Source organism: Vulpes vulpes, chromosome 9 (assembly GCF_048418805.1).
Source record: "Vulpes vulpes isolate BD-2025 chromosome 9, VulVul3, whole genome shotgun sequence".
NCBI classification, from domain to species: Eukaryota; Metazoa; Chordata; class Mammalia; order Carnivora; family Canidae; genus Vulpes; species Vulpes vulpes.
Window position 1 is genome coordinate 63,457,597 of NC_132788.1, and position 24,356 is coordinate 63,481,952.

At 37.7% G+C, this 24,356-nt stretch overlaps 1 protein-coding gene across 9 annotated transcripts in view; it reads right to left on the bottom strand.

Moving 5' to 3' along the window:
* GRM7 (glutamate metabotropic receptor 7) overlaps window positions 1-24,356 on the bottom strand; it is an 823,590-nt gene that overhangs the window by 34,799 nt on the left and 764,435 nt on the right. Inside the window, exons 9-13 of one of the 9 annotated variants that reach the window (XR_011994329.1) lie at window positions 20,835-21,081; window positions 15,096-15,187; window positions 10,412-10,562; window positions 10,184-10,305; window positions 7,225-7,322 (exon numbers count right to left, since the gene is read on the bottom strand). Coding sequence is in view for 7 of the 9 variants with exons in the window: in XM_072720355.1 (XP_072576456.1) it covers window positions 15,117-15,187; window positions 20,835-21,081 (318 nt within the window). In the remaining 2 variants the exon portion in view is untranslated. Of the gene's footprint in view, window positions 1-7,224; window positions 7,323-10,183; window positions 10,306-10,411; window positions 10,563-10,767; window positions 10,848-12,031; window positions 14,594-15,095; window positions 15,188-15,243; window positions 15,537-20,834; window positions 21,082-24,356 lie in introns of those variants that run through there. The other 8 variants (XR_011994328.1, XM_072720357.1, XM_072720356.1 and 5 more) reach the window with 8 other exon arrangements.

Below are 24,356 nucleotides of genomic sequence, written 5' to 3' on the forward strand. Positions count from 1 at the left end.
TTCATTGTATTTTATACATTAAATCAAAAAGTGTAGTGCCCATTTAGCATGCACCAGGAACCATGCTAGCTACTGAAGCTACTATGGCAAGGAGGGAAAAATCAGCTCCCATCTTAACAGACCTTACTTAGTGTCTGAAACTGTCCAGTTAGAGATACAATTAGCAGGTCTTATTACATGAATAATACATGACTGTGTTCTCTTCAATTCAGTGTTTGGTTTCCAAATAGTTTTAATGAAGACTCTCTCTGTTAGGAGTCCCTGTTAACTGACCATCCACTCTTTAGGCTGAGAGGGCATTTTCTCAGTAAGGCACCTACCACCAGTTTAATTAGACTCCTTCTACAACTCATACAAAAGCCAGAAGGGATGGCTTGACGTAAAGGCAACTGCGCATATGAGCTTCCAGACCCAGGCCTCTCGTGGTCACGGAGAATCAATGGCATTGTGAAAAAAATCATCTAAGAGAGGCTGGGCAGCACACTAGCAAGGGTCCCATCTGTCACTCTGCCAGTGCCTCTCATTATTGCAGTCCTGAAAACGTCTTGGGCTGCTGTCAGCACCCACCCTGCACCCTCTATCAGTGGTCCCCAAACACTCTAAATCATTTCATGCTCCTGCTTTCTAGAGGAAAGAGGGGGGAAAATGCTTCATTTTCCCTGCTCTCTTGGGATTTTATCAATTGCACTTTCTGGCTGCTTGCCTTCTGTTGTTAACATCTTTCTTGGAGAAGAATGCTTTTTTGACTTCTGAAGGGAAGGAAGGAGTCACCTGTGAGATGAGGGCTGATCACCTAATCCTGTGATCTGAATTTCTTCCCACGATCTTAAAGCTACTTACATTCATGCCAGATGTTTGCCGTCTTTAAAATGCCACAAGGCATTGCTCAGTGTTCTATTTTCCCAACAATGGCTGGCAGATGTTTTGGGTTTGATGTCTTCACATGCCTTTCATCAGTACAGAAACTGTACTTCTTGTTGGCTGTTCTTCCCACGTAAGGGCTGCTGTGTAATGATTTATCGTGTTTAATGAGAAATTGTAACTTGCCTCCGAATAAAAGGAACAAAGCACATATTACAGGATATTTATGTCTAACTTTATTTACTATTTATGAAGAATCTAAAAGCTTAGCAGTCTCCTTCAAATACAAATGGTAAAGCTTGAAGAAACTACAGCTGCTTAAAATTTCAGATCATTAGTTGAATGCCTATCTAGACTTGAACATACTATTTGGGTACCACTTTTAAAACAAAGCTGTTGAAGACAACACTATTACGCCTTTTCCCCACTATAATGCAAGCTGAGGGCCTGGTGTTATTCCCAAGGGAACTGCTGATACAGAGAGGCTGGGGTTCCAGTTTCCAGCCTCCTGCCTTTCCCAGCTAGCATCAAGACCACAGTGAGATGGGTTGTGGGGGCAGCTTCCTGCCTTGAGTTGAGGGAGATTCACAAAGTGGCTGGGATGTGCTCTTGCAGAAGCCAGGTCATTCCCCCATGTGAACAGAAGAATCTCCAGGAGGTTCCAAAGAAGGTCTGATCTTGCCAAAGTCCTAAATGATTGTCTTAAATTCTGGATGCAGAGGAATATTAATTACTGAACCTCTGTCATAGATAGATCAAACCATAGCCTGGGGCCTTAGCTTGTGTCATCTTACCCAACCTCAAAAGAGCCTCATTAATGACAGCACTCAAATCCTCCTATTGCCAGACATGACAGCTGGGGTGGGAAGATGCTTTTGTCAAAGTAACACTATGTCTAATTCCAAAGTCTTGACTCTGACCAGAAGGCTGCCTTTTTCTGTCATAGATGCATTGTTTGCTTCCTCTGGGATTAGATAACCTCTCACAGGCAATCAAGTTATTCTTCTTAAGAGAAATCCATCTTTGATACTATGAAGTTTGTTAGAAACTTGAAGTTGTACTAGATTCAAGATGGCCATGGTAGTCTTATAAAGAAAGCTCAGGAAATATTCCTTTCTAATCCTTCCCAGTGACGTAATGCACTGAGAGTCAAAACAGGGAATAGAAAAGTAAGCTGATGTTTGAAGAATAGATGAAATTGTACAATTAGGCCAATGTTTATTCACTGCCTGAGGCACAATTCTGAATTTGACCATTTGAAAACCATCTTTTGTTTGATAATATGTTTATTGTAGATACTTAGAAAATGTGTAGATCTTTCTTCCTGCTAATAAAAGAGCTGCTCTGAACACATAACCTGTTGGTTTGAAATTTTGTCCATATAGAGACTTGCAAGGAGAATACTTCCTTTTTTTTTCCATTGTTGCCAAGTGTCCAGTAAATCTTGTTGTGGAAAAGTCCTCTCTGAAGTTGACATAACTATGTTCACACTTAACGCAATGACATGGAATCTGACATTGGAGCTTCTTAAGAAAGCTGAGTGGTCAGTTTTTTTTTCCCCCCAAATCCAGGAGTTTTCTTACCTGAAATAAAACTGAGTTTTGAGTTTTCAGATCAGGGATTGGTTGCATTCCATTTCACCAGGTGAAATGATTGCCTCAATTTTTGGGTTGTTCTTATAGATTATCCTTTGGTATCTTTAACTTCAAGATGATTTAACATACAGTTCATAAAATCAGAGACTACATTCTGTTCCTAAACTGAGAACTCAGTGTATATTGTAGCTCACAGAACCTACTGCTGTAATGCTTCTGCAAGTTATTTCTTCTGCTGCTCCTCAATTTATAAACCCCAAATGGCATCTTCCTTTCTAAAGGTACATTCCCACAGCCTTCAGAATAGAATTTGACAATATTCACAGTTCTAATATATTTTATTGCCTTTCTTCATTTTCACACATCATATGATTGTCCAGTGGTTTCCACCTGGGAAAATTGTGGCCTCAGAGAACACTTGGTAATGTCTAGAGATATTTCTGGTAGATGTGCACAACTGTAGGATGGAGGTGCTACTGGGTAGAGGTCAGGGATGCTGCTCAACATTCTACAGTGCATAGGACAGTCCCCTGCAACAAAGATTTATTCACTAATGCCATTGTTGAGAAATCTTGTGGTCTAGCTGTGCTGGAAAATGAATCTTCCTCAGTATACCTATCACTGAAAGGTATTACAGTGGTCAGAACAGGACGTCTGAGCCCAGATGACTGAGCATATATGCAAGTTCCTCTGCTTGTCAGCTGTTGCCTCTGGGAAAGTTACTTAAAATCTCTGTGCCTCACTTTCCTCATCTGTAATATGGACATATTATATAATATACATAAGATGATTATGCTTAAATAATAATTAAATATTAAGTACTTGGAATAGTGGCTTGTGCATGGGAGGTAATCAATACTGGCTACCCAGCACTGTCAATAATGTTGCCACCACTTCATGTACTTGAATTTTACTTAGGATGGTCCCTCTTCCATGTTGGTTCATTGTTAAGATACATTTAGAATGTCCCCTTGCCACCCATGAGAGCAAATGGCTACTTTCAGTCCTAATCTTATAATTCTAGTAATGCATCAACGAATCATGCCTGACAAAGAGTTGTTTTTCCTTCTTCTCTGAGTTGTAACCTCCTGGAAGAGCTGTAGCTTGTTCTATCTCAGCGTTATATGTCCAGGCCCTAAAATAGTAAATACTATTTAGTAAATACTCCATAAATCATGTTGGCTGGTTTGAGGTCAGGCTCTGTTGACAAGAAGACTAGTAGACAAAAGAAACAGTAAACTTATCTTTCTTTACAGACTTGGTTTAACCTCTTTAGTAAGCTTTGCAAGCTTACAAATAAGTCTGGATTTAAATATGGCATATTCCTCTTTATAACTCACTTAATAGAACCTAAATGAAATGTAACACAGAATCCTCTTCCCTCCCATCAGACACAACACACTCATCTCCAGCCATGCCAGCCTCCTGGCCTTGGGGAGATATGCAGCATAAGTCATTATCTGTTATTAATAATTCATTACTTCCTCTGTAGCTGTCTATCTTTATTTCCCATTATGGCTTGAGCTGTTTACTTTTCCCTAAATAAGGTGACCAGTGGCTACTCATTGCTGATGATCATCTACAGGTAGAAGGGAAAAGAAGTTTGGTTGTTGTTTGTCTTGTCCAGACTGTGCTGTAAATCTGAATCTTCCATAATGAGGGATTTTTGCTCCTCCCTGACTCCCAGCTTAAAAATAAACTTGTTAGTCTAAAGATATTTTCGCTCTTTAAAGAGACACACAGGTGTGTGTAAAATGGGGTCAGAGTGGCTTTTAAAGCTACCTTGCCACTAATAGCAAAGATGATGTTCTTAACGACCATGAGCTACGGCTCATGTACTGTTGTACATCTATAGATGAAGATGATGCCACCTACCTCAGTGTGATGGCCTGAGTATGAAATGAGATGCTGTACATGCAAGCACCCGACAAAACAAAACTATAAAATATTATATAAGGGGCAGTTGATTGTGACAGTTAATTGATGATGATGCAGTTTTTAAAAAAATTCTGTGGATTTTCTTTTTAACTTTTTCTGCACTTCTGGAACATTGACTCATCGATATTGTTCTGCAGCAAATATTTAGCAATCAATATAATCAATTGTGATATTTTTCCATTGGAAAATATATAGATTGTCTGGAAAATTCAAAAACAGAAAGAGGCAGTCTCCCTTATGCAGCCATTTGACATCCTGAGTTTTGGAATGAGCATCCTAGAAGCTAGGAGAGGTCTCTCTTCAGCTGTAGTATATATACTAAACCAGTTGGTAGAGCTGCTCTGGGATTTAGTGTATTACATGGGCTCTTGTTCTTAGATTTATATGCTAGTTTTGCAGTAAAAGTTCTGTAGAATATAAATTGATAGCAGACTCCCTTATATAATGCATCACATCCCTATTCCTCATTCATATAACATTTCTGCTTGTTGAAAATGATAGACATCTTTTGTTTTTTGCTTGTATTTTTTTTTCCTTTTACTCTCCAACATTTAAAAAGCACCTGTCAGACACTGTTTCCAAGGACTACCCAATGCATATGACAAATCAATTATCAGTGCATGGGACAAATCAATCGTAGGCCATATCAATTTGACTCTGATGGGGAAGACCAATCATTTTTCAGCCAACACCAGAATTGCAAAGTTGAGTAATCACAAGTGTCTGGAAATGTGCTGTTTGGGATCAGGTGAAGGCTTGTGCTCACATCCTTGAATATTTAAGTAGGCTTTTCCGCTGTTGAGCAACACTGGTGTGGCAAATGAATATGTACGTTGCTTCCATTTGGGTGGTGATTAAGAAAATCATCCTCTCCACTAACGACAGGGTTCTACTGTAAGACATGTGATTACTACAGAGTTGCCACTTTGCTTGATTTTCAAGAATTATGTGTAACTAGAGAATCAATAAATATAGAACATTGTAAATAGTATAAGAAAAGAATGGGGAACTTTCCCAAATGAGAAAAAAACTTTTATGGAAATTTTGTTGTTGTTGTTATTCGCAGTATTTATTGTATATTCCACAGTGTAAGCCACTCTTTACTAGATGCTACAAAAGAAATGGATTCCAATGCTTTCAGAGAATCTTTAGACTATTTTCACAGTCAACAAAGAGTACTAAGAACAAATGATATCACTTCTTCAAAGGATGTTCCAAACCTCCTTTTTACTTTCTCTAGGCTATGGCTCAGAGCACTATCCAGCAGAACTTTTAGTGATGATGGCAGTGTTTTGTATCTTTGCTGTCCAATATGGTATGCCCACTGAGCACTTGGAAAGTGGCTAGTACAACTGAAGAACAAAATAATATTATTTAATTCTATTTAGTGTAAATAGTTCTGTGTGGTTAGTGGTTACCATATGAACTGAGCAGCTACAGCTTAGCTGGTGATATTCATAAAAAGAATAACAAGTAATTATGGAGCATTATATTATATACAAAGTATTGTGTTAAGCATATTATGTACATTAATCCTAATCACAACCTGATGAGGTAGTTACTAATATTATACCCTTTCTGTAGATGAGAAATCAATGCACAGAGAGTAAGCAAGTCACCCACATTGCAATCTAGTGCAGAGCAAAGCTGGATTTAGCATCCAGGAATAAGTGTTTGGACACCCTCAGCCTTAACCTGTACACCAGGTTGCCTCACTCTAAGATCACATTGAATTCATTAACAGCAATGGTAATTGAAACAATGGTTATCCTGACCTTTTTTGTTACCAGGTTGGGCAGAAGAAACATCAATTAAAATTTAAAAAAATATTTCATCTCTTTATAGACTTCTGGACTAATTAAATTTAGAGGTGACCTACTGAGTAGCTTAGAATCATTGCATAAAGACGTGCCTACAGAAGCCACGTGGGCATCACTGTGCCTACAAAAGGCCATGACCTGTGGCCCTGTGCAGGAACAACACTAACCCAGCTTCTTCTCTGGGGTTGTCATGGAGATTCAGCCTAAAACAAAGATGGCGCTATGTTTTCTGACTCCAGTAATAGAGCTCAGCAATTAGCTTCATCTTTATTTAGTTTGCAACACCAGTCTGGAAGACTCTCTTGAGAGGAGACCTTGAAATAGCTCTCACATTGCTAGCAGACAGCTAGAGATGAGTTCCTGGGAATATGGTCGATGCTATGTGTATGATAAACCTGAATAATTTTTTTAAATCAGTCATTTTAATATCCTGGAAAACATCCCGCTGTATAAATGATCACCATCACATCAAAATCATATTGTCTGTGTCGATTATCAGGAAGGTTTTAAAGGGAAAAAATAAAAAGAAAGATCTTAAACCTGGATGTGTATCAGAACCCTGAGGAACTCCGTGACATTTTGATGAGCATCAGGGTAGAAAACAAAAGATGTAAATTAGACGAAGTATAAACTGAAATGCATTTCAAAAGATTTCTCCTTGGCAGATTTTCTGCCATAAATAGAATTTTAAAACTGATCTTGGTGTTTCCTTAAATATCTGAGTACAAACAGTAATATTTTAATGTAACATTGCCATGGTGGTGACCGTGTTGAATGTATTTATGGAAAGAAAATATGTGCTGTGTTATGAAATTAAATGGAAGCAAAGTGTGTTTAAATGTGGTTTCCCAGGTCTCTCTCTTGATAGTGCAGTGAACTTTTGGCTTTAAGACACCGTTGCACCAGAAATGATCAATACTAAACAAGTGAAAGACAAGATGGGAGATGTATTGATATTTCAATCTGAAAATCCTTCAAGCCTTTCCAGACAAAAATCAGATACAGATGGATTACTTGACACTCAAACTTTATTATGTGTGGTACAGAAATAGAATGGGTACAAAAGATCACATGGAAAAGGATCAGATTGGAATCTCCAAATTCTTTCCTAGAGGAAACACAAATAGAAAAATTCAGTTAATATTAGGTGACCTAATAACAACACTGATGGCTAACATTTGAATAACTACTGTCCCAAACTCTTCTGTTTTTGTTTGTTTGTTTGTTTTGTTTTGTTTTTTAGTAGGGGCTTGAATTCACAACCCTGAGATGAACTAAGCTGAGATCAAGAGTTGAACGCTTCACTGACTGAGGCACCTGGATGCCCCCAAACTCTTTTCTAAGTGCTTTACTTTTATGTAGTTTTCACAACTATGAAAACTATGAGGTTATATTTTACAAATGAAGAAACTGAGGCACAGAGAGATGACCTTTTCTAAAGTAAAGTGTCAGCATTTTGCCCACCTGGCACAAACAGCAGGATCTCACAGGCTGATCCTATTTCACTTTCTTTTACTTTGTAAAGGAGTCAAGTAGGAGTCCCCACCAACGCTACTATACCTCCCACTTTTTCCAGGATGGACTGAGAGCCCAATACTCATGGAGAGGCTGGCTTTGAAAGAGTCATATCAAAGTAGATCACAGTAGAGATCTCTTTCCCCATTTGCTAGTATTAATGTCTTTCCTAAATAAGACCCCCAGAAAAGGTTCTAATGCGCTAAAGTCTAAAGACTCTTTAGTGTAATTTTTCCTGATTTTGGAATATTAAGAGGACATTGCTGGTATGTGGAGGACCACCTAGGGCTAATCTTGTCCTAGAAATTGGACAGGGTCTCTTCATCACATTCCTTGGTGGGCTGGGTAGCAAAGCTTCCTTAGGATACTCAGAAGAATGCAAAATGATACTTGCCTTGGACAATTGCCTGACTGTATGCCAGTGCAGATGGCCAGTTGTGGTTGCACTTTTCACCTGAATAGAAACAACAGCTAAAGTCTCAGTCTGGACTTTGGCAAACCACCGCAAATTAAAATGCAAATGAAATTTGCAAACATGACCAAAATGAGGAAAAGGGAAATTAAGTTCCTAAAACAAAAATCTAGAATTTTTCATGCTAACCCTGGGAGGCCAGCTTAATCAAATTTTTAGCTAACACAGATGATAATGACTCTGGTGGCCAGTTTCTTTATAGAGCTTCACTCTGGCAAAAGCAGAGAGAGAGAGAAGGAAGAGGTGATGAAACTGGTAGGAATTAGCTTTCCACATTTTTGTTACAGGGAAGTGCCAGTTTTTAATATGAGCAAATCCTTTTCTGAGCTTAATTTCATTTGCTGAGGTTCTCATGCCACCGAATATAGAGGCAGAGTCTGCTTGCAGCCATCGATATCTGATGACTTGGGATTTCAACTCTGAACAGGTTGCCCAGAGCTCAGGATGACCAGTAGGCCTTGAGTGTGCTATTCAGTGGATTTCAATGAGTTCTCAAGAGTTAAACATTTTCAACTCTGGAAGACCATGTTCTTAGAGGAAACAATTACATTCTTTAATTTTTCAGACCACCAAAAGAATCCAAAAAATAGGTGAAAGAACACCAAATAGTCTTGTCATTTGCAGTACCATCCAGGAAGGAACAAAAACAAAGAGGGCCCATCTCATTTCAAAACGTCCCTGAACTCAGATTATGCTTTCTGCCTTGAAGCCTTTGAGGACCTCTACAATCAACCAATGAGAGCAATAAATGTGATGAAATAGATTATGTAGACTGAAATGTTGTGTCCCATCCTATTTAATTTCAGAAAAGTCAATTAAATAGGACTCTGGTCAGAAGCCTGTGTTCAGACATGCATTGTGCCACTGGGCAGTTCTGTGGGTCACTGGGAAGTTGCTGCACTGCTCTGAGCCTCAGTTTCTCCATATGGTATGTGGGGACAGTGAGTCCTATCTCAATGGATGGTTGAGCACTTTGTAAGTCTTTAGCAATAGCGATAATATGGTCCAATTATTATCCTCATCATAAATATTATTATTATTATTATTAATTATATTGCTATAAAGCACCAAGTGAGGCCCTTTGAAGACTGAGATAAATGAGCTCAGCCCTTCAAGGAAGTTCTGTATTTGATATAAGCTTGATAAATACCAAACTTCAAAGCATCAACAAAGATCTCTGAGGGGTTTTGTTAATTGATTTTGTGGTCGTATCCTGGCCTTGAAAGGAAGCAAAATGTGTTTTCACAAGCAAAGATTAAGGGACTCTGTTCCACTCATTCATTATTCTGTCACTCAAGACATACTCTAGAACGATTATTTGTACTTAAAATGCTCTTCAGCTTGCCGGCCAGCGTGGAACTACCTGTCGAAGTTAATCATATGGAGTGGTTCATGTATCAGGCAGTATGAGCCTATCTGTCCCACAGCATCCTTGCTGAGTGACTGATAGCCTTCTCTATCAATTTCACCAAGCTGAAAGACTATTACTGACCATCAAAAGACCAAAGTGACCCATCTTGGAAACAGAGTTTGTTGTACCTAGAGAAAAGGTTGCCTGACTTCATTGGCAATCTAGATGTCATTCCTTCAAACTTTGATGGTTTATGGAAATAAAAAAATGTAACCATGAAAAGGAGGAGAAAGCAAAGCCAATTAAAATCTGACAGAGAGATGAGCAGGGGCTAACAATGCTACCTCATATATGCACAGCCTTTGCAAAGGAAGGCTTTTATTTACATGATTCCATACCATTTTTGTGGTATCCCATGGAGAAAAGCATGCTCCCATCTATACAAGGGAGACTGAAGATCACATAGGATATGACTTATCCAGGCTCCTAGAGGTCCGTAAGGTGATAAAGTTTATGCTACCTCAAATATCAGAGCCAGCATTAGGACCTTAGTGCAGTTTTCCTTATTCTTGGCCAGAGAAAAGAAAGAGCACACACAAGGTCATTAACTAATACTTGGACCAACACTTACGGAAAGCGAGGCTGCTGATTCATATCGTGTTCTTCTGAGTGTTTGGGTCAGCTCAGCAAGAACAGGCTGTGGACACATTTCCTCAATCCTCTTAGTGCGAGCTCACGTCCTTGGAGGTTATTCTGAAAGAAGGCAGAGATATAAAGGGAATTCAAAACTAATCTTAAACTTGAAAAGAAAAAAATAATGAGAATATTCATGTGGATCATAAAGAGAAATAATGATTACCTTTGATTCCTAGAGAAAGTTAATTTAAAATGCATCCAAGTTCCATTGTACAGCCAAAAAAGAAAAGAAAAAAAAACAAAAAACCAAAAAACTCTGCGAAGCTGAGACATGTCTTTAGGAGGCAGAAATAAGAGTCACCATCACTTGCGTCCTGAGAGGATGCTCATTCATAGTAATTGGGAAGAAGAAAGATTGTAGAGATTAACTGACTTTGGTTTAGGATACACACTGTTTTCCTTTTAAATGAAAATGATACATGGGGCCTAAAAGACAAAATCTGTTCTAAATATCAGTTTCTTAAAAAGAAAAAAAAAAGTACTTAACAACCAGTAAACTACCAAATAGATTATGTTTTTGTTTTTATCAAATTAGAAGCTCTAACCATTTAGATCAAGTGGATCCATTTCCAGTGGTAATTTTGAAGTTCACATGCCCTCTGAAAGAAAAATAGAGCAGATATCTAAGGGCCACAGAAGGGAAGAAATAGGCATAAAACTTTGTTGGTTTTTACACAGGGTAGCTCACCAAGAGAGATCTTGGTTAATTGCCTATGTCCAGATGTAGCATTAACCATCCGTTTTAAGAGTCTTATGTAATAACCACAACATAGTTTGAAGCTTGTGATACCATGGTCAAAAAATTGCCTTTTCAAAGCTGTCTGTAGTTTTCAGAGGTTTTATCTGGAAGAATGCAACTCTACTTGCCCAGTCTGTAGATGCAGTATTTTGTTATTACTAATAAATACTTATTATTTAATGTGTACATAGTATGTTCTAGGGAAGGTTGGGGGCTTTGGTATGTGAGGTATTATATATACTCCAATCATTCCATGCAGGTTTTCTGAGAACCTAGTATTTGCCACGCCCTGTGCTAAGGGCACAAAAATAAAGGTGATTCAGTCCCTCTACACACAGGCTGCTTTCCTGCATGTCATCCTCTGTAACTATGCCTCAAAACACAATACTTCAGCCTCATAGAACTCCTTTCTAATCTCAGCATATACCATATTCTTTTGTACTTCTGGTTCTTTGTGCATACTTGTTTTCTTCCTTGAGTGTCTTTCCTTTATGGTTGCCTGGAGTCCTTCATCTTTTAAGACCAGCCCAAAACCTGCTGGGTGATGCTGTCCACCTGTAGCTTGCTAGCACTTGGTAAAGACCTCTCCTAAGACCTATTCCTGTCACCTTGAATTATAATGGCTTCCCTTTGAGTCTTCCATAGGGTCGGGGCTCTCTATGGGTATTGCTCACTTCTGTCCCCATTTCCTAGTCATTTCAGGGCTGGCCCAGAAGAGTGGTGCTTGACAAACATGTCTCTGATGGATACAATTTAAGAATACGCTTAGAGTTCATAAATCCTGGCCAGATGCAGTGGTGTCATGATAAAATGTAAAACTTGACGTAATGATGATGGCTTTGGGGCATGATGTATATGTTTCTTTTATGCTAAAAAAGATTATAAATTCCAGACATGTGAACTTTCATCTCTTTCTGTAAGTGGAACTGAAGTTGTTGAACCGAGGTAGCAAATACTGTTTTCTGAAGATGCTGAGATATCAAACCCTGATGAGAGAAATAATGGTGTTTCACAGAGCTCTTAGGTGGAAAGAAATAGGCCAACAAGATTTACAGCTGCATTTATTTCTAAGGTGATTCTATGTCAAAGGTCACATAACATATATTCTGTGCTATGCTATACTTACAGAGTTTTTCAAGATGGATTTTAAATTGACAGAGTCTCCAGTTAGACATATCACATTGAATGTTAAAGAGGAGAGAGAGTCTCAACATGATACGAAAACTTGGCTTACACAGTTATGCAAAGCTTTAAAATATAAGATAACCCCACTATAGTAATTATAAAAGACAAGAGATTATTGATTTTTTTTACAATACCATTTAATAAATTAGTGAAATGTCAATAATATTATAACCAATGTGCTTGTAAGAAGAACATACCTTGTAAAAACAAGACTCAGGACTATGACTTGCAAGGCTGAATTAAACTGTTCAAGTTTTAAAAAATGAGAACACCATCCTGTGGTATGAAAATTTACCTCGTAACAAAACAGCCTATTTCCTGCCCAAGAATGATGGTAATGATGCCAGATTGATTGTGTTTTTGTTGCTTAATTGCACTTTAAAACAAATGTCATTAGATTGATAACCCTCTGCAGAGTTGTAAAATCTACAAACATTCAGACAAGAGATGGCAGGCAGTGCTGATTCAGCTCATGTCTGGCCTTTGGTGTCTGTCAGAGAATGCTGTTCAACAGAGGCAGGAGATGGAATGCATTTTTAAAGCAAGTTAGGTTCTGGTCTGTCTGAATTTGAACCTGCTTCCTTCAGCCCCTTACAAGTGGGTACTTGATATCCTTTGTACATTCCACCTTTGTTGGGGTGTGGTGGATGAAACTGAAGTCGTACTAGCCCAGAAGCACAAAAGTTTAGTCAAATCTACAAATTTTCTGTTACTATTTTGTCTGCCTAAAAACAATATACAAAGGGATTTGAACACCCAACTTTACGTACCATACTTCACTGTTCTACCAAGCTTTCTTGTCTTATTGTAACCTGAACGAGGTAAATCCCTACCCTCTTAGAATAAATGTAACTTAGGTCAACTTCCCAATTATTTTTTAAGCAGCAGTTTAAGATCATTATAATTAATTTGTAAAGCCACCTTCACATTGGCAGAAAAGGAGAGCATGAAACAATCAAAATCTTTGAAACAAGAAAATCCTAACCAAAAGTATATTTTGAAACAGCACACCCTGAAAGTATTTTTTTTAACTGAAAAATTGACTTAGAACATTTTCATCTTGCATTCTTTAACCCAAAAGGAATCAACTTAGAATGGAACTAAAGAGAATTTTTAATGCATTGAGATTAAATCTATCATCTTTACCCAGGGAAAATTCCTTCTCTTTTATTCTCAGAGAGTCTCATGTAAAAGGACGATTCAAGTGATGAGCTGCAGTGTTTTGACAAGCCCTTGGAGTATAAAAACTTAAAAAAATCTCACTGGAATACCATTATATATTCACTGGGAGAAAAGAATGCCCTATTTAAAAAACTAGGACAGATCATGTTGATATGGAAAAGGGAAATAAATGTATGAACAATGTATCCCAAATTAAAGACTTTGTTGTAGGCCTATCTAAAATCAACAAAAAATATAATTACTCTGAAAGTACTCTTGTCCTGTCTTACAGTGCTAAGTGGATTAGGCACCTAGCAATGATCTGATCTAAGTTCCACTTTAGCAACATAGAAAACAAGAAGACTAGCCCACACTACGAAGCAATATTTCTCCCTCCCGTGACAGGACCTGTCTGCTCTCTCTTGGAATCTTTCTACAGATAGGTTTCTCTATTTTGTAAGCATAGTAGCAAGTTTAAGGGAAATCTAAAGGCAACCCTTTATTCACTGCCACCACATGATTTTTTTTTAAGATTTTATTTATTTATTCATGAGAGACACACAGAGAGAGAGAGAGAGAGAGAGAGAGAGCGAGAGAGAGAGAGAGAGAGAGAGAGGGAGAAGCAGGCTCCATGCAGGGAGCCGGACGTGGGACTAGATCCTGGGTCTCCAGGGTCGTGCCCTGGGCTGAAGGCGGCGCTAAACTGTTGAGCCACCAGGGCTGCCCTCCACCACATGATTTTAATAACTCTACACCATGTTTCCCACTGTCTGTTTTCCCACAGTTGGGAATACTTTGACTTTCAGCTGGATAAGGATGCTTGTCGATAGAGGGGTTCTTTTCCATTACGTTATACTATTGTGTAGGCTAAAGGAGGGAGGTAGTGAAATAATAATGAATAACAATAATAATACATTCACACATAGCATATATCTTTTACTGAGAGCCCCAAATACTAAACATCAGTAAAGAATCAATCATTATTCTTATGTGTGCTCATTCCCGTATCTAGTTCACATATCACATCATTCACCATTTCACCTAAGCTATTAGTTTGAATACCTTTGGTGTTTATTGGCAATTCCTGGGTTTGACTAATGTTAAACTCATTATAGATTCTTGAGGTCTTTTATTGATGCGTTCTTTGCTCAGTGACATGACTGAAGTTGGTTCGGTGTTTCTCTAAGGCAGAACTATGAGCCACAGATCATCTTCAACACACTATCAAGCTCATCTAGCAAAGCCTTTTCTCTTCCTTTGCTGTAAAGAAGGAACCAAAACTATTTTGGGTTTGAGATGGTAAGGCCATTCATTGTTTTTTGAATGAATACATTTCTGGGAACAAATTTACTAAAAATAAACCAGAACAAACATTTTTGCTAGGCTTGTAAAATATCTCCCTTTCTTCACTGTAAGTTTCCACATTACATTCTAAAACCAGAGCATGACAATACACATTTAAAAATAATCTCTCACCATCGGTAATTTTAAAGTAGGCCATATACAGAGTGACCAGCACCATTGTTTACTTGCTTAGGAAAGGCACTGTACACACACCCACACACATGTTCTCCAGAAAAGAAACCAAGCATGTGACCCACAGCCGCTGTCTGCACTATGCTTAGCAAACAGATCATCTTTGAAAACATGTTTCATCATATAAACAGCTTTACAGGTAATCATGCACAGTTTTCATGGAAACACTTCTTTTCTCAGTAGAGACAAGAACATACAAACAAGTAAAAATTAGATTGTTTCTTACCTTTTAGAAAGCAGGCAAAAGCTATACTGTTGGTGGGATAGTGTACCAAGTAACAGACTTTTGTACACTCTTTCTTACTGGTGGTATACAGTCTACAGGAAAAGTAAATATATAGGTATGTATAAAATAAATGTGCACACAATATTCCTTTTATTTTTTTTTTCCCCTTTTGGAGAAGAGGCTGCGATAGAGACCATAGACATTATGCCCACTCTTTCAGTGGATTCAATAGCCTTTGGTAGACCAGTTCACAATTCAGGTACCTCTGAACATGGGAGTGCTGGTGCCTCTTGATTTAAGGCAGTCGGGTTTTAGTTGCTTGAGGTGTTGCAGTTGAGGGAACCAGCTCCCAGATAAGTTATCTATCTGGTCAGAGATTTCTTTTCTTCCTTTTATCATCCCTTTTATTTTTCTCAGCCTAGTGCAGCCATGCTGACCAGCCTGTATGGTTAGTCCAGCAGGATGAAACAAATAACATAATGTTGAGAATGTTAGAGATCCAAACAAATGAAGAAGCAAAACAAAACAAAAACCATAACAAATTAACACAGCGCAGGAGCATGTTCCAGAATTGTCTAGGTATCATTACTTATGTAGGGTTTGGTGCCCACATCCATTTTCGAGCAGTTTTCTTTTCTTAATCAAACGCCTCATTATATTGACAGCTTATTTTATGTAATAATCACCTTCTTTGAGAACAGCACAAGATTTCATGTATGTGTTTTCCTTATAGTAGGTGCAAAAATGGTAGTAAAAAAATTAAAAAAAAACCAGCATCAGAATACAAACTTATATTTAAAATATCTTATTTTAGATTTTCTATTTTAGGTACAAATTTTTATTTTTCTAAAATATGCTTCATCAGACAATGTACTCATTGGTCTAGTATATGTCTAGCCTCTATGTCAGTCAGTTAATCAGTCATACATTCCCACATCCAAGAAGGGGGAGTAGCTGTCCACCTGACTGATAACGTTTCTACCGACCTTCTGGAATCTAAACTATCTTTAATCCATGCAGGTACTTTCCCTGCACTACCTGGGGACATTGGCTTAGAAAATGGATGGTAGTTTAGGACAAAGGTAGCTTAGGGCTGTTTATCACTGTGTACTGCAATCCTTTACAAAGAGAGCATCTGACCAGAAGATAATTTGCAGAGCATCTTCTGGTTCTAACCAGTCCAGGTAAGGAAGGCAGCAGTTCTTATTCACCCATCCTAATAAAGCCATGCTACCTCAGTTAATATTATTCATCCAACTGGAAAAGAGTCCTAGTGGCCATCGATAAGCCATGTCCCAAGTACAAGCAGGTCCTCTTGTTAATTTGGCATCTACACATTTGCCATGAACAAACATCTGCCAAGTCAGCAATAGAAAGTACAGGGAAACATGCTGAATTCAGACTGCAGATGTGAGAACCAGAGCTTGAGGTGCCCTTCTTCTCAGAAAGAAATGTTGAGAAGGCATCATCTTGGCCAGACCTAAAGCTATCCGAAGTATAGCTCTTCTGATCCTCTAGCAACAGAAATCTTGTTTGTATAAATAATAATTCAACAAGTAGCTGAGCTATATCCCCTCTACCCCCTACTGCTTTTCAATCCCATGCAGAAGCCAACTAGTGCTTGCCCAACTCTGAATATCTAATGCCAGTAGTGTATAGATACATTAAAATTTTAAGAAGATTTACTTTTTGTGCATTCCACACAGAAGTTTTTCTTTTAAACAAGAAAATTTTAACTGAAGGAGCAACCTAAGAGGAAAACTGAGCTTCCCGGGGAAAACTCAGGCAGTTGTGGGGCAGTTTTAATTTCTGCTTATAGTAAGCCAAGAAGCAAATTCATATTTATGTAGACATGTAGTTGCAGTGTGCAGTTGGATGAGTAGAAGCGTGCATGCACCAGATGGCAAGCTGCAATGATGGAGCAGGGCTGTTAAGAATGAAAACACTCAAGATTGAAATACATTGAGACTAAGTGTTTAGAGCAACAATGAATAAGGGGACATTTCTGTTTCATTATTTATTTTATAGCTCATACTATAAACCCGACTTCCTCTCTGATACCCTCCCTCTGAAAATAGTGTACAGAATTTCCCCTTTAGAAAGATGTGTTCCTTTTTCAAGTACATGGTCTGCACTTTTGTTTCTTTTTAACTAGACAGCTTAATTTCAGCAAATAATTCCTTTGTCTCTGCTACCAAAGCTCAGAAATATGAAAATATTTGAGCTATGTTTGGTATTAAATAGAATATAGTAATATTCTCTCACATCACATAATCTTACTGTTTATTTTCATGAGTTAAATTTTTCATAACTGTTCTTTCCCTACATACATACATTTTTGGATTGCTCAGGACTGGTTTTCTGAATATAATTACTAACTATGATACCACTATTTCCAGATTAATGGCTCCTTTTGGATCATTTAAAATAACTAATTGGTTGCATTTTTGTCTCATCTCAAATATTTCATCCCTTTAAGTTGACTTTATCCCAGGTAAACATCACTACTAAAACTTTGGGAGACATTTCCAATATGTGTCCTAGATAAAATCCTTGCCTATTAAGACATATCAATTTCTAGAGATGAGCTCTCTAGTATAGTAGCCACAAACACAGATGGATATTTAAATATAAATTATTTAAAATAAAGAACATTTTATCCCCAGTTAAGTAGCCATATTTCAGGTGCTGATTGGCCACATGTGATTAGAACATTTCTACCACTGTAGAAGGTTCTATTGGACAGATTTTGTGTGGATAAAGTCTTTTAATTTTTTTGGAGGGGACCTTTGGGAGCTGGATGATCAGAAACACCAATGTTTGGAGGTACATGAATCTCCTCCTATGGTTAGGCAAATATCTATTCAAATTACTTATGGTGTTTTAGGGAGTGTCTACACAAAATCAAAAGAACCAAAACAATTTTTAAATTATTTTGGACTGCTTATAAGATAGGGACTCTGTTTGATTTCATTTTTTTCCCCTGAAATGTTTATTTTTGCTCTGTGTAGACACCAAAACATCATTGACAAAACCCAACAAAATTTTTTCATGAAAGGCACCAAATGAATTCCAAATGGAGTAATTGTCATGATTCACACAGACAATAAGTTATTTAAATTTCGGAGTAAGATGAGGCCTCTACCTGGGCAGCCTTCTTTGAGCTCAAGTTTCTCCTATCTTGTAGACAACACAGCAGCAATAATACATTTCCCAACACATTTAATTAAAGAGTCTACCACACATATCATTATATTCTTCATACGCAACCTGAATCACCAGTGGAGGAAGCCAAAAGTGTAATTTCTGCTTTGGAATTATGACATGACACATTCTAAGGAACAGAACAGCAAAGAGAAGCAGGTACGGATTTGGGAGTCAGACCTGGGTTTCATTCAGTCCAACCTTTGCTGCTAAGTAGATGTGTGACTTTGGTAATGACACTCAATCGCACTTAACCTGGGTTTCTGTTCTCCTTCTAAGAGGTACCGTGAGTGGTAAGAGATCGTTCACACAAAGCATTTTGGATAATGCCTATTTCAGAATAGCTTATGCAAGTATTATTAGTAGATTTGGTGTTACTATTAGTACTAGTGTCAGTATTAGCATTTTACAACCATTATTATATCCAAAACAGCCTCAACAAGGATAGGACCTAATCATTAAAAGTTAATAATAGTAGAAATGTTGTTTGAAAACTATTTTTAAGTAGCAAAAACTTCTAACTTGGTCATTCTTTGCAATACATACCGACTTTTGACTGTATTTTCTGCTTATTGATTCTTAGGCATATCTAGCTAAACTGTGTATGTGTGTGTGTGTGTGTGTGTGTGTGTTCAGATATAAATGTAAAACACTTAAAGGAATGTCTCTAGGATAAAGGTTCTATAAAATGCAAGTATGGTAAGGGGCCCTAGGATAAAACATTAGAGAAGTATAAAAGTGCAGGTATATTTATCAACAGAAGTATGCATAAAAATAGATGCTTATGCATAAAATAATCATGGAAATATTTCTTTTTGGGCATCAGTTCCATCTACCTCCATACAGCTTCTAAATGTACCATCACATCTACGTAATCAATCACCTTAAAATGTAAATTTCTACCTTTTAAAGAATAAAATGGAAATAACGGTTGATGTATTATTTTCTAGATGCATAATGTTATGACACACTTATGACATAAATATTAGTATCTCTATTTTAAACATGAAGATGCTGAGCTTTAGGATAGCTCAATGATTCTCAAAGCCACACAGCTGGGAAGTGGAGTGGTTGGGATTTGAACCCAGGTCTGTCTTAACCCAAAGCCTCTTCTGACGTCACATCAAATATCACTGGATTCACCATCCACTTTCCTTCCTCTCAATTGACCATTTTCTTTGAAAACACAGGAAGAGACCTTACACATTCATTCTGCTTCTCCTTTGTCTTGTATAGTCTTTGTCCTTCCTCTTGCCTTGTCCCAGAATTTCTTCTATTAAAAGTTCAAAGTGAAGCCCACAATATTGTCAACAAGCCTTTGTGCCCCTGTCTACATATTCTCAAAGAGTTTCACAATAGTCACTCAGCCAACTGTTTAGAAATGGAGATGAGTCAAGATCATGGATCTTTGCACAGTGTTTGTTGGGAACAAACTCTGTTACCTCTTGCTCTTCAAAGATCTCTCTCTTACTTGCAGAGCATAAAAGATTACCTCAGAGTATTTAGAGTAGGGATTCCTTTCTGCTTGGCGAGAAGCTTTTGCTGTGACAAAATCAGTTCATAACAACTGAAAAATGTCTTACAGGATTTGATGGACAACCTGAATCCTCCTCTACTTTCTAAAACAGAAAGTATTATGAACACTTGAATCTGCCATTCTATTTGGAACTGGTCAACTTGTTCCTTGAAAACAAATCCTGAAAGTAGTATTATTAATTTAAAATGCAGTCCTATTGCCTTATTGTTAGTAAAATTGGCAAGTGAGAATTCTCTGTGTTTAACCTCTAGTTAAACTGTCTTGATTTCTTACAAAGTGGTATCTGTATCTTTTTGGAGTCATTTTCAGGGGTGACGAGAGGCTACTCTGGGGTTGCAGATATGCAACATACTGCGATATAGCATATTATATGTAACATTTCACCCTTAATCCCCTCCCTAATATTTTGTCTTTCATGCCATGAAATTCTGCTGTAGAGGTTTTTCCCATGTGGGGTTGTTACAATCTATATACTTGGGGCTTTTCTTGTTTCTAGAAAGCTTGCTTAGGATAGAATCATAATTTTTCTCCACATTCATGTTCCAGTAAAAAGAAGTTTTACTTTCTAAGTTATTAAATATTCTAGTTTTATTCCCACTGCTACAGTTCAATCAGGTGTTAAAGTTTCCCTACTGGGAAGTTGTTCCCCTGACATGAAGAGAGCAAGAAAGGTTGTTCACAACCTGACAGGTATGTTTATGCCAAGTGGACAGTTTGGTACCAATGAACAAGAAGGAAGGGAAGAGGGAGATTTCATACTTTAGAAGCAGAGCCTCTGAAAGGTTTTTTTTTTTTTTTTTCCTAAAAGGGAGCAAAAATGAAATGGGGGCAAGAATAAGACAAACTCTTAAGAGCAAAAGTTAGCATTCACCCAGGAACCCACTCCATAAAGACAAGAATGGACGCCATATTTCTTCAAAGAAAGGCAAGCTCATACCACAGTTCCTAGAGTTTCCTGATGTAGGAGGGCAATTTGAAAGGAAAGGAAAGTTACTTACTGTTTGGGTCTACGTTTTCACAGAGTTCTGTCTTTGCCTCACCGTTGGGTCTGTCACTGGGTTTGTGTGACAGCCGCGATGACATGGTGGCTGCTGTGACTACCGCCTTGAAGCTTCGCTTCCGCTTCTGGACATTGAGTTCAGGGTGGAAAATGATGATGTACACTTTCGGCATGTATAGCATCCCCAGAGCCACTGATGCACTTAGGTTCATGGAGATTGTAAGTGTGGTAGTTTGTATGTAGAGCTAGGAGACACAACACACAAGACACTATTACAAATAAAATGACTGCAAAAGAAGTCTGAATACTTAACGTGACATCAAGAATGACTTTGGCTAGGAGAGAAATCATAGCCCTTTCTAGGGCCTTCTCATTAAAGGAAATCAGAACGACTGGGCAGATTTATCTGAGAGTGTTTACATGTATTAATTGATTGAATGCCTTTGGGTGAATCTGTGTACATGCTTGCCCTGGAGAAGTCTCTTACATAGAAGTTCATAGTAGTAAGCAGACTTGAAGTATTTTCAATCAGAATGGCAGATGAATATAAAGACATGAAAATCACAGAAGTGTGTAATCTTAAGTAAGGCTGCTTATTTTTTATCCTCCGTATATACATAAAAGAATTAGCACCACGTGATTTCTTGCTACACACTCTGGGACCTTTGAAAATTTGTTAGTATATATCCCTTCTTGTATTTTTTTAACTGTTTACCTTCACCATACCTACAGAATAGTGAGTTAGGTTTCCCTGAAAAAGTAAGCCCTTCTTGCTCAGTTCTCATTTACAAAACACTGATAGCAAGGGCCCAAGATCTGGTGATGCTGGCTTGTCCAGTCTCTTTAGGTTGACAAATTGCCAATAGGGTGCACAACTCTCCTGACACTGTGTTATTTGTGGTTTGGATGGTGTCTCCATAACTGTCCTTGTCTCCTTTTGCTCCCTTAAAAAATCAGTAAACAACAATTCACTTACTGTGCAGTGTGTTAAATCACTACCTTGGTTATAAACTTCAAAAGATGTTGGTTGAGGGGTATGAGGAGTTGTAAGATCAGTAAGGTGAAAGCTATAGACAACTTGCCTGGTCCAGTTGTGTTTATGAAGTGCCTTCTTTTGTGATCTGGAGCCCCACCTCTATATATTTATGTAGGGCCTTTTACATGATTTCTAAAGGCTAGATTAAATGTGAGGTGATGGATGTGTTAATTAACTTGATGTGGTAGTCATTTCTCAACTATACAAACATTAAAACATCACATTGTATGCTTTAAAAAGGATCATGTTGTATGAACCTAAACATATATAGTTTTTGTTAATCATACCCTAGTAATGCAATAAATAAATGGATACATTCATTCATTAATAGAACTTCTATTACATTAAAGAATGAATAGATACCGTGGCCTTTTGTGTCAGTGGAAAGCTGATGATACATTTATTCAATCATGGTATTCCATAACTATGCCTTCTCACTGATCAGAGGATAAAATCCCCATCCTTGATGGAGTCTACAAGGCCCCATGTGGTCTGTCCCCTGGCAATTTTTTCAGACTAATTTGCCACCACTTTTCCCTCCTACTCTTCTCCCCAGGCCACCATCCATATGGGCACTCCTTTACGTCTTAAAGATGTATTCATTCAACCATAGAACCTTTCATACATGTGATATTTCTTTATTTTTGCTTTCTTCTGTATGGAATGATTTTTCTCCACTTCTTAGAACATCCATCCTAGGCTTCCCTCACCAATAGCCCCCAGTCTAGGCCAGCTTCTTTACTTATACACTCAAAGAACTGTTTTCTCTATATCATTGGTCTCCACTTGTAATTTTATATGCTTTGCCCTAATCATTTGACTACCCATCTCTCTCTGATCATGAAAGCAGGAATAAGTGTTTGTGGTGCATGGTTGTGCCTACAGTATTGACAAACAGTAGGACTTAAATAAACATGATAGATGAGCTCATTTGTTTGTATAATGGGTGCCTTTTTCCTACCTGTGACTCAGTGGTTATACATTCTTTCTCTAAACATACAAGAATTTCTATCAGACCTCTTAGCTGCCTGGATATTGCTGTATTATTTTTCAAGCTGAGGCTCTGGTAAAGAAATTAAAAGAGACTTTGCCATCTTGTGTGGAAGGAATACAGTTTTCCAACAAACATTAATTTGAATGTGCATGTCTTTGAATGGTTTTAAGGAGCTGCCAGCGGCTAACTGTATAATACATAATGAATGTAAAATAGAAAGACAAAACAATATTGAATTAATGATCCTTTCAGTTGTGAATCAGACCATATTTTAAAAGCTCATCTTTTCCTATTGGAATACTTTTAGACTTTGAGCTCCATTCCACTATGCTAACCTATGGTATTTAAGAAAGGCTTATCATGGTCACATGGCTTTATGGAGCTAGGCACTGTTCCTTCCTTCCTTCATGATCCCTGCTGTCATCCTACTAATGAGGACTTTGCAAACCATGGTTTAGCAGTCCAAAAAAGAAAATAATATAATTTGACTTATGTGACCTTCCGTTTTGTTTCTCTGCTCATGAGCAAATTTTGCAGTTGAATAAATAATCCATAGTTTGTTTATTATTTAAACATAACTGTAAATTATGTATGTACATATGCTTATGTATGTGTGTGTATACACTTTTTCTTAACAAGACTACTTAGCAACTTAAGACCTCAAAAGCTATGATGTTCATTTTATGGAGTGTTTGATTCCATTATTCTCAAACTAGAGCCCATAGAGACTTGATATTTTGTTTTGAAAGTTTTTGCAGTCTCTAGTGACACTTCAGAAGTATGTGAAAACCAACATGAATGCCACTGACCAAATTCCTACTCCCACATTTCCTCTTTATACTCCATAGTGTTTAAAAATGAGTGTTCTGAAGCTAGCCTGAGTTCAATTTCCATTTGCTAGTTCTGTGACCTAGGGCAAATAATCTGGGTATCTATGCCTCAGCTTTTGCATCTATAAATGGGAATGATAATAACAGTAGCTACTTATAATGTTGCTTTGACAATTAAATGAGTAAGGGTTGGTAAAGTACTTAGGATCAGACCCAGCAATACAATAAAAGTATTTTGGAATAAGTATATAGGTATGAAGATATGAAGGCTTTCGTCTATAGGGATCACACAGGTATTGGTCCACAAGGATTTGATGCCACCAAAACCTAGGAGAGGATTTAAGTCACTGTCTCTCTGACTTTTGGTGGGAGGCTCACCTTTTGACTGTGTTTATTCCACCATCAACTTATAGTACATTCTTTTAACAAATTATAATGTATTTATTTTAGTGTTGAAGCTGTTTCTGTTTTACCTGATGCTTATTGTAAAATACATTACCCTGTGTATTTAACCGTGGGTATTTGAAAATATTTTATCTTCTTTATAATTTCTTTAGCAATGTCAAAGAATTGGTTATCCTTGTTGGTCCCTTTCCATCAAGAGATAGAGGCCCTTGATACATAGTTTTACTGAGATCAAGCTCTCCCCAGGGCTGGCAT